This window comes from Equus quagga, chromosome 6 (genome assembly GCF_021613505.1).
Source record: "Equus quagga isolate Etosha38 chromosome 6, UCLA_HA_Equagga_1.0, whole genome shotgun sequence".
Classification (NCBI taxonomy): domain Eukaryota; kingdom Metazoa; phylum Chordata; class Mammalia; order Perissodactyla; family Equidae; genus Equus; species Equus quagga.
This window is the reverse complement of record NC_060272.1, coordinates 3,030,566-3,045,663: the sequence shown is the minus strand read 5'-3', so window position 1 is coordinate 3,045,663 and position 15,098 is coordinate 3,030,566. Positions and strand designations below refer to the sequence as shown.

The 15,098-nt window shown below is 41.2% G+C and overlaps 1 protein-coding gene across 2 annotated transcripts in view; it reads right to left on the bottom strand.

The window, feature by feature from the left end:
• The window catches only part of TUBGCP3 (tubulin gamma complex associated protein 3), an 83,149-nt gene that overhangs the window by 20,899 nt on the left and 47,152 nt on the right, over positions 1–15,098 (bottom strand). For both annotated transcript variants that reach the window (XM_046664314.1, XM_046664315.1), the window contains 4 exons: positions 11,297–11,486; positions 9,100–9,235; positions 7,943–8,011; positions 4,142–4,277 (listed from right to left, as the gene is read on the bottom strand). In XM_046664314.1, the coding sequence (XP_046520270.1) occupies positions 4,142–4,277; positions 7,943–8,011; positions 9,100–9,235; positions 11,297–11,486 (531 nt within the window). The remainder of the gene's footprint in view (positions 1–4,141; positions 4,278–7,942; positions 8,012–9,099; positions 9,236–11,296; positions 11,487–15,098) is intronic.

Here is a 15,098-nt window from a genome sequence, read left to right as displayed (position 1 = left end):
AGACTAGGACCCAATTCATAAGCAGAGCAAATTCACAAGGTACAGCATGGTCCTTTAATTCCTAAAAAATACAACTTACACCTGAAACACCGCTTGAATCTCTTTACCCAGCACCTTGAAAATACATTTAAAACATAAGTACTTAGGTTTTTATGGTTGACCCTCAAATAACTGTTATTTGTGGATCAGCCCGGCATCTGTGCTGACAAGTAATCCTAAGAACCCCAAAAGCAAAGCAACATTTGCACTGAGGTCCAACAAATATATAAATACAGTTCCTCTCCCACTTGGTCAACTTAACAGTGGACAGTTTTATATACAATATCAAAAACGATCATTCTTGCCTTTAGCATATTTAGGCTCTAAGTGTTGGATTCATTTGTAATTCTTTACTGCCCTCTAAGGGCTGTTGAAAGAACTTCAAGGTTGATTTAAAAACACAAAGGTCTCTTACAGGCTTGACCATGTGGTTTAGGCATTTTCAGCCAGAAGCTCTGCTCATCTGGAGATGCACCATAAATAGTGCTGAGTGTCGTCAAAAATTATAAAAGCTTCTTTCTCTAAAATAGTTTCTTTACAATTCCAAACTCCCCTCCTTCAACCTGTACTTAGAACTGATGCTACTATGTTTAAAAGTGACTTTGTCAAAGCGCGCATCTGATTTATTTCTCAAGACCAAGGACTCACGGACGCTGATGAGAACCGGGAGTTTTCACAGCTCCTGCGGAAGGTCTCATCACTGCTCAGCTCCTCCTGCAACTCTATCACCAGGCAGGGGGTCATGACGACTCTCCCGAGGCTGCACTGGTCTTTACACAGATTCCATCCTGACCACCCAGGAGGGAATGCTGTCACCATACCCAGCCCAGACAAGGAAACTGAGGCAGAGGATCAGGAACCCCACTGAGGCCAGACAGCTGCTGCTGGCGAAGTGGAACTAACCAGGCAACACAGCCCAGCATCTGTGCTGACAGCTAACCACTCAGCCTGAAGTCTGGCAGAGAAAACGTTTTATAAATGTGTTAACTACTGAGGACTGCTCACTCGTCCATATATACAAAAATGAAGTGCACAAGGAGAAACTTTTTAAGAGAAAAACGTCTACTCATCTTTTAAGTTATCATTTCACTAAGTCTACAACAGTCAATTGTAAGATGAATCGTTATCATAATAATCACCAAGAAAGAAAAACATCTGCCAATTAAACTGGCAAAATGCCCTAAGAGTCCTGTGGGGACACCTCACCTGTAAGGGAGCGGACCACCTCTCCTGCCTCAACCACATTCAATTTTATTTCTAATAAGGACCAAAAAGGAGATTATTTCAACACCACTCTTATGGGGAGGGGAACCTCCATTCACCCCCTCCTCCCAATACACAAAGGCTGAGAAAGAATACAAGCTCATTTACTTGTATTTCTCTATTTCTTTTTGTTAAATGTTATTTCAAATACAAATTCAGTTGCCACTAATAGCGATACTTTTTAGAGTAATTAAATCTAACAAAAAATATTCCATACCACTGGAAAGAAACTTTTGCACCATTTTAGTATCAACAATTATTTGTTGTCCAGATGAATAGCAAATAGATAAAAACACATACAAATGTCTTAGGAGACCGTTATCAAAACCCCTTGTCCTAAGCAAATCATTTTCGAGAATAACTATTAATTGCAAACAACTTATTTTGGTGAACACTATTAAAATGACATCTGGGGTGACAATTATTGATGCTATACACACTGTGCGTTTGTGAAGAACTCCAAAGGTTGAGAGGAGCACTTTATGGAATCTTTCTACATGTTTGACTCAGATTTACGGTTGGTGGGACATTTCTAAATTTGCTATGATAACAAAACTAACTAGCTGGTTGATTTCTGCTCATTAAGTTGCCTGGCCATCAACAACTTTAAAACACTTCCTTACAAACTGAAGGTAAGAACACTACACTCCAACAGAAACATGGGCAAAAAAACAATTTCCTGAAAAAAATAAATAAATGGCAAAAAAAAAAAAGTGTTTACATTCAGCAATATAAAAGCATTGAAAACATTAAAATGAACTTCTATTTTCACCTATCAAATTGACAATTTGTTTGAAGGCACTACCCAATGTTAGCCAAAACACCAGTAATGCAGACAACTTTCAAGCAAGCGAGAGCTGTGCTCATGGATATGTAAACTAAACCAGCACAACCTTCCTGAAAGGTAATCTGACAATACGCACCAACTAGTTAAAATATAAATACCAAGTATTAGTAAGTCTAAAGTGAAACTAAAATTCAGACCTGTTAGCCCAGCAATTCCATTTCCAGTTCATCTATTCTAAAGAAATGTTCAGAGGCACATAAATGTATATTTACAGAAACCTTACAGCATTATTTGCTAGTGGAAAAAGTTAAAAAGAGAACTACATGCATGTCCAACCAAAGAAAAAGATAAAATGGTACGTACACAAGGCAATAGCATGCTATTAAAAATACTTTAGAAGTTTTAATAAAAAGGGAAAAGGATCAGTGAAAAAAGATGAAACTAAACTCCACATAATAGGATCAGTTATGTTAAAGTTACTAATTTCACAAAAATATATTTTCCCATGCATAGAAAACTGATCAAACAAATGAGTTATCCTCAAGTAGAAAACAAAACTCAATGCTGTTTCTTCAAGACAAGAGAAAAGCAAATTCACATAGACATTGCTAAGCTGATGTTCACATCAGAAAATGTTTCATGGCCAGCTATACTTAAAATTGTTAGGAAGCTCAGATTTCCAAGGGCTAAAAATAAAAAAAATACAGATGTTTATTGTGAAAAGAGAAGAGCGACACAATGACAAAGTATTTGCAACAGAGTGAACGGACCTAAATCAGACAGTAAGAAAGACGCTGGCACAGAGAGTGACAGCTAGGACTGCTCCACTCACTCACATTACGAAGGCTGCTGGGGCAGGAGCACCACAGGGAAACCGAGAACTCACAGGTGCAAGCCAGGAAACCAGGCAGTGGCCCGCGACTACACAAGAAAGACTCACGACAGAATGGGAAAGAGAGACAGACACAGGGCCAGGAGGCAGGGTGAGCTTCTCTCAGGGACCAACGATTCCTGCCTTCCTGCCTCCCTTCAACAGGCAGCCCGTATTCACCAGAAAGCAGAGGCTGAAGGCAGTATGCTCTGTCCACACCACTACAGTATCTGAAGAAAACATTCCCTCTCACTTCCTTCTCAGCCATTTCAGAGGTTCCCTGCTGTTAACTTTCTATAAGTCCAGGAGCACAAGATACCACGACCCAGCTGAAAAGACCTGCTGGGAGCACCAAAAGCATGGACGCCCAGTGAAACTGCTCATTCCACGTGTCAACACGCGCCAGTGCCCACCATGCCCCGCCTTCTGGGCGTCATCATTCTGGAGCTCTGGGAGCTGCTCCAGGATCAGCCTCGACCTGGCACACAAGTAGAGGTCACGTACGCCTTTCTTCAAACAACCGTTCCTTTTCTAATAATTACTCCACCAATCAAAGGATCAAGCGTACAACAGCTTAGTTCTTCTTTAGAGACATATTTGTTGAAATACTTTCTCAAAGGTTTTGACCAAATCAATTTCAATATAAAGATTTCAAAAGTATTCATAATTGAAGTCATTCAATATTTATAACATTAAAATAAACCTGTCTGGCCTGAGAATTTTTCTATAGCTTTTAACTGTAAAATAATATTATAAAATATTTCCATGTCTTAGTTTATTAACCAAAACAAAACATTAAAGCAATTCCCAAACAGACTTTCATTAAAACATTAAGTGAATTTTAAATGAGCCAGATTAAACAGCTGTCGTTCCTTAAAACTTAATTTTTCTAAAAAATTACAGTACATATATGAACACTAGAGTGAAAAACAAATGTGATTCTAAAAGAAATTTCACGGTCTAAAAAAATCTAACTTGACTCAATTTTTTTTCTGATTTGCACAGAAGTCAAGATAAGCAGTATTTTAAATGAGACTTTTCACAAAAGCCAAATCCAAAAGCACATCATGAATCACTTTTCAGTTCGAATACTTGAAGCACATTTCATTCCCTGTGAAGCTGCTGTGAGCACCCGCCAGGCGGGGACGCAGCTCACCCGGCCCACCTTTGGACGGGTTTACCTGGCATGTTTCTCAGGAGCTTCGCGTTGCACATATGGCCCTTTCGGATGTCAGTAAGGATGTATTCCATCCGCTTAGCCCTCCAAAGGAAGTTAAACACTCTTAGGTAGTGGCTCATGCACTCTCGAGTGAACACCTGAAAAGAACAGCAGAAGACAGTGACAGCACTCTGTGACATGAGCAGCCTCCCAGTGTACGTCTCAATCTTTTTTCCAAACAAAAAGGCCAGAAAATACACAATCAATTCCAATAAATTCTAAGCAGTATGTAAGCAACAAATATAATCTGGTACATCTTAGGAAAGTACACTGTGTCACAACAACTAGGCTGACTATTTACGTCCAAGCAGCAGGGCCAGTAAACTCACAATAAGAGCAGTAGATATTGTTACACTCATTTTACAGACAGGAAAACGGGCCTGTGGGCACACAGCCAGTAAACAGGCATCGGGACTCTGAACCCCAGACTAGACCTAGTCTAAAACGTAGGCTCTTAACCTCAACTCCAATGTGCAGCAATGTTTTCTACCCCAACCCCCTGGGGAGAAGTGAATCTCATGGAAGGCGGGCCTAGAAGCTCCAGTCTAAAAAGAGGTCCCCAGGTTATTTTAACAGTGCTTGTTGCTCCTGAAGACCAACTCATGCAAACGGACAGCTTCACAAGCAGGGAGGACGAGCCGCGTGGGCAGCGACTGCCTTCCATGCCTCCCTCCCTCCCGCGGTGGCCAGGTTTAACACAAAAAAATACAGGACGCCCAGTTAAATGTGAATGTCAGATAAACCACAAATCATTTTCTAAAATTATAAGTACAAAGGTAACAGGGTTTTCTGCAGACTGTAGCCAAACACATTTGTGACACAACATTGGCACATTTTCATCCTTTTCTAGATGCCTCGAGCAGAGAGCCATCTGCGTGTCTCCAGTGTTCACCTCACAGTGCAGAGAACTGGAAGCAGCCGATGGGAACAGAGCCTGCGCCCCCTCAGCAGGGCTGGACGGGGTACCCAGAAGACCTGCTTGCTCTTGCAGAGCTGGCTCTCACCCCTGCGCCCTGCCTGTCCACATTCTTAGGCCTTCGCTCACATTACTCTCACAGTGCCCCACGCCCTATTCACCCTTCTCTCCTGCCCAAATCAACTGTCACTTTCCATGCTTTCCCTGTCTCAGCAGTCTCCCTCTTCTTCAGACACTTAGGACGTTCACGCTTGATGCTTACAATCTTAGCATTCAACTGTAGGCTGCTTTACCTTGCTTCTTATTTCGTACACTCTTGGCACTGCTCACCTGTTACAAGGACTATCTGTTTGTTCTTCTGTGTGCCTTTTTGTGCCAGTATTTGGTAGGTGCTCAATAGTAACTGGCGATTACATGTCTAAACAAAAGCGGTTAGGAGTGGCTTTGAAGGGACTCCGAAATCAACTATGAATGTTTCAGAGATTATCCATTTTGCTGTGCTGCCCACATTATTAACATTCTTGCTATTATAGAAATAAAGGATACCAGATTAAACAATTTTACAAATAAATTCAAGGATTTTTTGCTAAACATATGATATCTTATTGGGGTTCTTGAGTACCAAGCTGCCAGAGCACATTTAACACGACCTGATCTACAAAAATAGAGTTTAATCACAATTCTTTAGAAATATAAACTGTTTAAGAGAAAGACATGCATATTTCACTGTATTTATATAGGGAAAGCATCCTCCACATTTTAGTTTTGCTATGTATATGGTCTTTCAGTTCATCACTCACTGTAGAATAAAGTTCAGAGAAATACTAAACAAACAAGCTTCTGATACCTCATCTAACAGTGAGATCAGTGATAGATACAAATGGATTTTATCCTGCCCATTGTCAAAATGAGAAGATTAATGATAATCTTTCCATATCTTTCTTCAAAGAATTAGTAAGAAGCTAAAGTGATACTATATTATATAAGGTACAATTATTTAACTATGTACCCATTATAATTAAATTCTGTATAAAAATGACAATCTCAATGAGAATACAAAGGGAACAGAGATAAAAGGGTAAAATAAACAGGGAAAAAGCAGAAAAATCCATAAAATTTGACTCAAAGTTATTTTTAAAGTCCTCTTTTTATCTTTCTAGTAACTTCTGTATACAGCATGAAATTTCATCTCTGATAACTAAAAGTTATTTCAATTTCTAAAATTAGTCCGAATACCTGTAGCTGTACAATATGGCTACAGATAGAGCCATTTAGCTGAAAATATACCAACCCAGGATATAAGCTAAGGCTGGAACGACCAAGACCAGGTGTACAGGAGATCTCTTCTCATACGATTTCCCTGGCAGATCCTGCTTGTCAATTATGAGACCCATTTCTCCTTCCCAATTCAGCCTCTCAGACTGTACCATCAACCCACTGGAGTGGGCATACAAACTGACAGCTATTAGCCATTGACAGGGATCTAGCCTAAATTTCTTTTTTAAAATAAATCTACGATACAAACTTTTGACTCTTTCTACTAGAGCTTTAAAAAAAATCAAACAATTTTAAAAATGTAACATTGCACAATCAATTGTTTATGCACAAGGATGAATGCTGACTCAGACACACCCAGGAAGATCTGCAATATCACAAGAAGTAATCATATGCAGAGACCATGCTCATTGCTCAAGGCACTTACATTCTGTGAAATGAGCAACAAAGTGCCTTTACTGTGGTATCCTTCACAGTATGAAAGAAGTAATATGTAACTACCAACATTAACAAGGTAGAAAATATGGAAGTTCCTAATTTAAATAATTTGTTAAAATATCTTGTTTTGTACATTATAATCATTTAAAACTGTTTAGGATATAAGTCAAGATGAAAAGCTAATTTGCATATGACAATTAGAGAATAGTTATGCCTTTAAAATGTGGTAGTTTTGATCGGGTAAAGTTTAAACATTGGGAATTTATGTGTAAAAAAACCTGCACCAGTAGCTACCATTTCACAGCAGACATGACAGAGCCATCTGTCCAGAGCAAAGCTGTTAACCCAGAAGTGAAGAGAGCAGAGGACTGCCGTGGCACAGGCTCCCTAGCAGGGATGTGCCTTCCACCTCGAGAGGCAGGAGGAGCCGTGGAGTCAGTCCTACTAGAACCGCTAAGGAAGAATTTTAGAGCCAAATTACATTACTTCAGAACAAAATATTTCTCCCAATAATTAAAACAAATGCATGCCCTTGAATACTTCAGATATAAAAATGACTGAAGTAAGTTCAAAGAGGCATCTTGGTCAAGGAGAACTCAGGTCTAAATAAAGACAAAATGAGCACGTGAGAAGGGCACTTGCACTGCAGACACATAAAGACAACTTGTATGATCTGGCAACTGTTAACTGAAATAGCATGTTTGTTTCAAACATGGTAAAACCACTATGAACAAAGTACAGCTATTTTCTCACCATCTTAAATGAATACTAAATATCAAATTTTATCCAAGTAGTAAAAATACGATTCCCCTAAAATACACTTTATAGTTCCTTTCAAATTATCCTAAATTAGATGCTAGCATCTAAGAATAATGAAACAAAATGAATAATCCATTTACTAAGTACATGCTGAAACTTATGATAGAACAAATGATATTTTTAAGATTCTTAGAATAATCGAGCATTTCAGCACTTATTCATGATTATTTAAAACACACATACAATTGTGGCCTGAGAATTCATTCAGTGAGTGTACCCCAGATGCCAAGTGATCATGCTAATTAGAAGTTCTTAGAGAAGAATGTTGCCATCGAAACAGCCATGACTAACACAGAACATCCAGAAGGATCTTACAGTTGCGATGGGTCCGTCAACGTGGTAATCCAGGCTGAAGACATCCCACCCTGTGTCACCTGGAGACACCTAAGAGCGAAACAAACAACTGTAGGACTTCCCACCAGTGTTAAGCTTATTGCTGAAGAATCAGTCTAATCTTCCAAGAAAAGGCAGTAAAATGAAGACCAATTTTTAAAAACCATGCAACAGTTTTGAGTGTTAGCTACATGAGAGCGGACAACTGCATCTTTGTGCCAGTCTCCATAGCCTCAGCATTTGGAGAATGACAGGCACGTGGTAGGTGCTCTACAAATATTTTGGAATAAATGGCATATTTTTGAATGAAAATTGTAAAAATCCATTTAAAATTCATCACCTTTTTTTTTTTTTTAAAGATTTTATTTTTTTTCCTTTTTCTCCCCAAAGCCCCCCGGTACATAGTTGTATTATGTTCTTTGTTGTGGGTCCTTCTAGTTGTGGTATGTGGGACGCTGCCTCAACGTGGTTTGATGAGCAGTGCCATGTCCGCGCCTAGGATTCGAACCAACGAAACACTGGGCCGCCTGCAGCGGAGCGCACGAACGTAACCTCTCGGCCCCGGGGCCAGCCCCAATTCATCACCATTTTTAATGACAAAATTCTACTGCCTTTTATGTTCCAAATCCTTAAAAGTCAGCATTTAGAAAAACCCAACAGGTTCTGCTAATGGCCCTTCACCATAATTAAGCAAACAGTGTATGACGTTTCTGATACTCATGCCTCTAAGAAAAGCCATCTTCCCTCAAACTGAAACTAAACACATCTACTTTAATAAGTACTATTATTACATACCATCTCTGTGATATCAACGTTACACTAACAGAAACTATGGTTTGCTAAGCACCCACAACGTGCTAGCAAGCGCTGTGGCCAGTGTTGCAGACCTCCGCCCACTCGCCCTGTGAGGGCCCCTTTGTAGGTGAGAACTGAGATCCAGTGAGGCTCAGAGGTACAGTGACCTGTCTAGGATCACACCACAGCAGGCAACAGAGCGGGGATTCCAGCTGCCCAGCCGTCCAGTAACGACTCTGACCCAGGAGACTCAACCAGTGCCTTATACAACACGGAAACACTTGAGAGAATGCACAGGGCCCAGGGAAGCCCACGGCCGGGTGCCGAGCCTAGAGGCGCAGTACCTCCAGCAGCCTCACGTCCAGTCGCTTGAGGATCTCAGGGCTGTCAAACTGGGCGTTGGTGGCTCTGACAGCCGTCTCAAGAATTCCAGTCAAGTTGTGTTGATACAAAGTGGTGGCTGGACGGACAAGCTCTGGTCTTAACAGAATTTTTAAAAATAAAAGAAAATGTTATTTGAAGTCTTAACGAGTTTTGTAAAAGCAAGATTATAAAAAGAGTTCAAATTTTAAAAACTAAAAACACAAATGGAACACATACAACATGGTAACAAAAGTTTCACAGAATTAACTATAAATAGGATTTCACTAAGTGTTCTGGGAAGCAAAACATTTCTTTAAAAATCTCAAAAAAATTAATTTTGATTCAGCTTAAATTAGAAATACTTAAATGTGCCATACATGTTAACGAATAAAGTTTTCAAACTTAAAACCAGCCTCTAGTAGCATGAACTATTGCAACTTCCTACACAGACCCAATGGGAGGAGAGGTCTTCATTCAACCAAAACAGCAGGATACGTGGGCGTCACAGCTCTGAAGGTGAAAACCTACGGCAGCATCAGCAAACGCTTCCTGAGGTTTATTAACATCGGGGTTTCTAATATGAAGCGAACCTTTCTGTGACGGAGAGCTGGCCGAGTTAAGAGCACAGCCCAACACTAACTGTAGGGCTCTACAGCAGGAAAGCAGCAGGCAGGCACAGGTAAACGAGGCCCTACAGCACCAGCTTCCTCGAACAAATCTGAGGCAACGAGCTAGAGACTGACGACGTTCCCCTTTTAAAAGTTAAATCAAGTCTTTGAGAAGAAATAAATTTTTCATTTAATAGCAAGAGTAAGATGCTGTAAATATTAAAACCTAGCATAAGGCAAATGCATTGTCAGATAAATGATCTGATCTTAATGTCACCATGGACCTGAAATTTCGCTTTAACTTTAAACTGTAAGAAGTGCCCGCTAACCTCCCCCGCTTCACCCTGCACACCTGCACCTGCGGGTCTGTGCGTCCCACATCCTCACATGCACTCCCATTTCAGCCCTGCGACACTTACAGGACGTTTTCCCTTTAAAGACTCGTCATCACTCACACTTCCCCATTGACCTCACAACCAGTCTTCACTACGGACCCTTTTCTTTACTTAGGCGGCAGAAATGCTACTTCAGTAAGCACAGCATGCTCTGTGACCAAAGCACCTACGTTTATCAGATAATCAACTCTTTCATGAGATAACTGATGGAACACTGCTACCCACGAGCACGTAGAAGGTCAGTTATTGCTATGTGTGTCTCAAAACTAAATTATTTTTCATATTGCAGACTGACTTCTGGTTAGAAGTGGGACTACAGGAGCATGGCCTGAAACAGGGATTCTCAAAGCATAGTCCTCAGACCAGTGCATCAGCTTCAGCTGGGACCCTGTTGAAAGGCACACTCTTGGACTCTACCCCAGACCTGTGAACCAGACTCTGGTCGGCCCAGCGATCCAGTTCAACGAGTTCTCTAGGGGATTCTGATGCACACTGAAGTCTGAGGACCAAAGACGCGAAACAGTCACTTGATTGGCACAGGCAGGACTGAAAGGGAATGCCATTTTAAGTGTTCTGAAGTGAATGTCAAAAAATCATCATTTTCATTCTTGTAAGTCTGAGTGGAAACACTCGTCCCGTGCTGTGGCCCCCACTCGGCACACACTCGCTCGCCAGTGCTGCCTGGGAGCCCCAGATCTCACCCCGAGGGTCTCATGGTCTAGTCTAGAGCCAGGAGAAGACAGGCTCTGCACAGAGCTGTCTGCGTCTCTATGGAGGGAGGGGAAGGACACACATTTAGTTCTGGAAGGGAAGATGTCATGAGAAATGTCAGGGAACAAAAGGAAGAGTAGTAGTATTTGTTTTCTGGGGTTTTCTTTTCTTTTTTACAAGAAACAATGTAAACTAAAAATACGGAACAAAAAGTTCATTTTAAAATACACAGTATTCGTAAGGTACACAAGCTTCTCCTTGATAAAGCAGCACAAGCAAAAATAAAGGGACTTTAACATGACAGTGTGATGATTTTATCTTTTCAGATTTTATCTTATCAATATGTTCTGTAAGAATTCAATAAATTTTCCTCTAATGCCATGTATTCTTTTAAACAAAAATTGTAAGACTTTATCACGTTGAACTCTACTATATATTTATAAAAATCAAAACAGTTTTCTTACTTGAGCAAATCCATTAAGTGCCTTATGAAGTCTCCTTGACCGAGAAGCAAGTAGCGCCTCATGGCCTGCATGTGGTCCAGCAAGCTATACTTTTTATTGAGAACGTCCAATAGATATTTGCTGGTCTCAAAATAAGCTGCATCAATTTTCCCCTGAAAGGCATTTTCCAAATCTGTGAATAAATCTGCAGCTGTAAAGAACAAAAGGGAAAAGTACACATACATACATAATTTGTATTTTAACAAAGGAAAAACTAAAGGCACACACGTACAAAAGTCATTGCCAATGCCTGAAAACGGCCCTGGTGAGAGACCAAACAGGCCATACGCATGGTCAGGAAGGCAAACTGGAGTCCTGAGCCCATGAAATGAGAAACACTGATGTCCGGCTAGATTTACAGCAGATGCCTGCGCTGTGGCCTAGGGGAGGAACCCCCAACAGCATGTTCAACACTGCACATTTAAGGGTCAAATCACCTTCTACAACATAATTAACTCGAAATCCCACTAAAACACTGTGGGGAACAGTGAAGAGCATAGGGCGGGCCAGTGTTGAGTCGCCTGCATACGCCTATGATACATTTGCAAAACTAGTCTCAAGAATAAACCAAAATGGCACGCGTAATAAGCCTCGCGAACTACGAAACTCGGTCTAAGGGTTAGTACTATTATTAAGTGACCACGTGAGAGCGTCAGAGACAAGTCTAGGGAAAGATGTGGAAGTTTCCAGGGACAAGTAATAGAGCAGGCTACACCAATGAAGCAGCATAAACATAAACATAAAAAAAATAAGCGTTTCCAGAGTTTTACATTGAAAAGAAATAGCATGTGGAGATTACAGACATAATAGAGCTTTTTAATGCTAATTTATATCTGTACAGCACAAAACTACTCGTAAAATATATCTAAATACTTGTTTTTATTTGAAAACCAGAATAACACGAGCTAGAAAAGAACCCCATTGTGGAGAAACAATCCAGGATTGAGAAGAGGCAGGGTGCTTGTCCAGGTGACACAGAACCAAGAGGCAGGCTCTTCAGGGTGCAGTCTAAGTGTCCCCACTACATCAGTTACCAATCAGAAGACACTAGGGCTGCCTTCTGTGTGCTCTGTGGAGCAGTCCTGCCGCAACCCCAACCACAGGCGAACAGGGGACACAGTACGTGAACAGGGGACACGGCGTGTGCAAGTGAGGAGCGCGCACTGCGCTCTGCAGAGGTGAGGCCTGAAGACGCGGTCCACCCAGGACACCACTCGGGGAGTGGCCCCGTGGCCATATTTTAAGGGGGGCAGGGATGTATATTTCTGTTAATCTAGGTAGTTTTAAAAATGTAAATATTTCCCCCCAGAAATATTTTTACTGTACCATCATTTGAGTCATTAAGGATTTTCATTCCAAAGAAAAGGTTTAATTTCACTGATTTCAGCCTAAAGTGGCCTATCAGAAGACACGCGATCCAGAGCTCCCTCGTGCACTCTTTCCTCCTTACCAGCATAGGTATACCCTATCCTCCCATTTGTAAAAATTTACTCTTTATTCTTTAGTCACACTTTTAAATCATCAAAATTTTTCCACATATAAGAAATATAAATTCGACTTCTTCCATTGCTTTTTGTATATTAACAGTCCTTCAGGGTTTGTATCTTTTATCTTCTCAACCATAAGCTTAATAGCAAAAAAGCCCCTTGTCCTGCAGACTACGGAGTGGGGCGGACGGCAGGCACGGCAGTGGGCACTGTGGCGGCAGTAACTGAACAGCAGAGCAATCTCTGGAGCCCCCTGACCGCCAGGCATCCACGAGGTGCTGTCAGCCCACGCCTGTGGTCTCCACAGCAGGCCTGCACATGCACCACTGGGCCTCTCGAGTGGGTCATCTTTTCTGCACTAAGAGAACGTCCAACGCTATCAAGGCAACGCTTCCCCTGGCTCTTCCTCCTTCAGTGCCTCTTAAACATAGGTATTTCCCCAAATCTGCACTTGGATCACATCTCTCTCTATTCTGGGAACTAACCTTGGGTCTATGGATCCCTAAAACATCTATGAAAAACTGTGTTAACCGCAGTTGGGGCGAGGAGCAGGAGGGGTGCGAGGGAGCAGCGTCTGACCCTGACAGCTGGAGCTGCCGCTCTGCTGTGGAGCCCCGTCCCTAATCAGCACAGCACTTCCCAAATCGCTATGGTCAGCCTGACCTTGATCTGGATTTCCAGGACATTCTGGAAATCTCCTCTAGTGGGTCCTCTCAGACACTGAAAATCAAACTGGGCCAACAGGTACATGGAAAGATGCTCAACATCATGAATCATCAGGGAAATGCCAATCAGACCACAAACAGATGTCACCTCATACCTGTTATCAAAAAGACAAGAGATGACAAGTGTTGGAGAGGATGTGGAGGGAAATGAACCCTGTGCACTGCTGGTGGGAGTGCAGACTGGTGCAGTCACTACGGAGGTTCCCCAGATAATTAAAAACAGAAATACCATATGACCCCGCAATCCTCCCTCTGGGTATTTATCCAAAGGAATTGAAGTCAGGATCTCAAAGAGATACCTGCACTCCCACGCTCACAGCAGCATTATTCACAATAGCCAAGAGATATGTAAACAACCTAAATGACCATCGACAGATGAATGATTAAGGACGATGTGGTATATGAACACAGTGGAATATTATTTAGCCTTAAAAAAGAAGGTAATTCTGTAATTTGTGACAACATGGATGGACCTGGAGGACATTATGCTAAGTGAAATGAGCCAGACACAAGAAAGACAGATACTGTGTCTAGACGCCACTTACACATGGAATCTAAAATAGTGAAACTCATAAAATGCAGAGCAGAATGGTGGTTGCAGGGGCCACAGTGGGGAGGAAAGGGGGAGGTGAAGGTCAAAGGGCACGAAGTTTCAGTTCTGCAAGATGATTAAGTTCCAGAGCTCTACTGCGTAGCACAGCACCTACAGCCAACAGTACTGCTCTGTGTACTTACAACACTCTATGCAGCTCGCTCCACTCATTACCACCTTTCATTACTGACTGACCGATTGCTTATTATTTCATTTTAATGTATATCCTGTCGCCACACCTACATTTTTAAGCTCATGAAAGGCAGTCGTGGTGAATTACTCCCTTATAGCTACCACACTGCTCTATGCAAAGTAAACTTGAATGAACCAAGATGACAACATGAATAGTAAATATAACTAAGATTGGAAAGCTATACATGTAAGTCAGGCATACACAAAATACCAAGAAATTACTGAAGTTGGGACAGGCGGCAAAGGAAAAGATGGAAGAGAGGACAGCAGTGAATGAGGAAAAACCACAGAACATTTAATGCAGACAACAACTAATGCAGCATTTTGAATACAATAAATCCATGTAAATCTCTGCTGACTTCTGACTTAGCCTTTGAGTTCCAAAGTATGGCTACCATTAGCTACGTTTTTTTTCCTTTATTTTCTTATTCTGGCATACTGTCACTCTATCATAAAATAAAGTAATACAAATTACTAAGAATAGTAAATAGCTACACCTATTCCAACACTTATTGTTTAGCTCTGTATAAAAAAGTGAATTCAAAATTTACATAGTAACAGATTATTTTATATATATTACACTGTGTATTAAGATACTTTGGATGATAATTAAGAAAATCTGTCAGTCCTGTTGAACAAAAAAATACTTCAAGTAATATATATCACCATCACCACCATCATCACCACTATCATGGCCACTGCCACCATCACTGTCACCACCATCACTGTCACCACCATCGCCACCATCACCTTCATGATCGTCACCA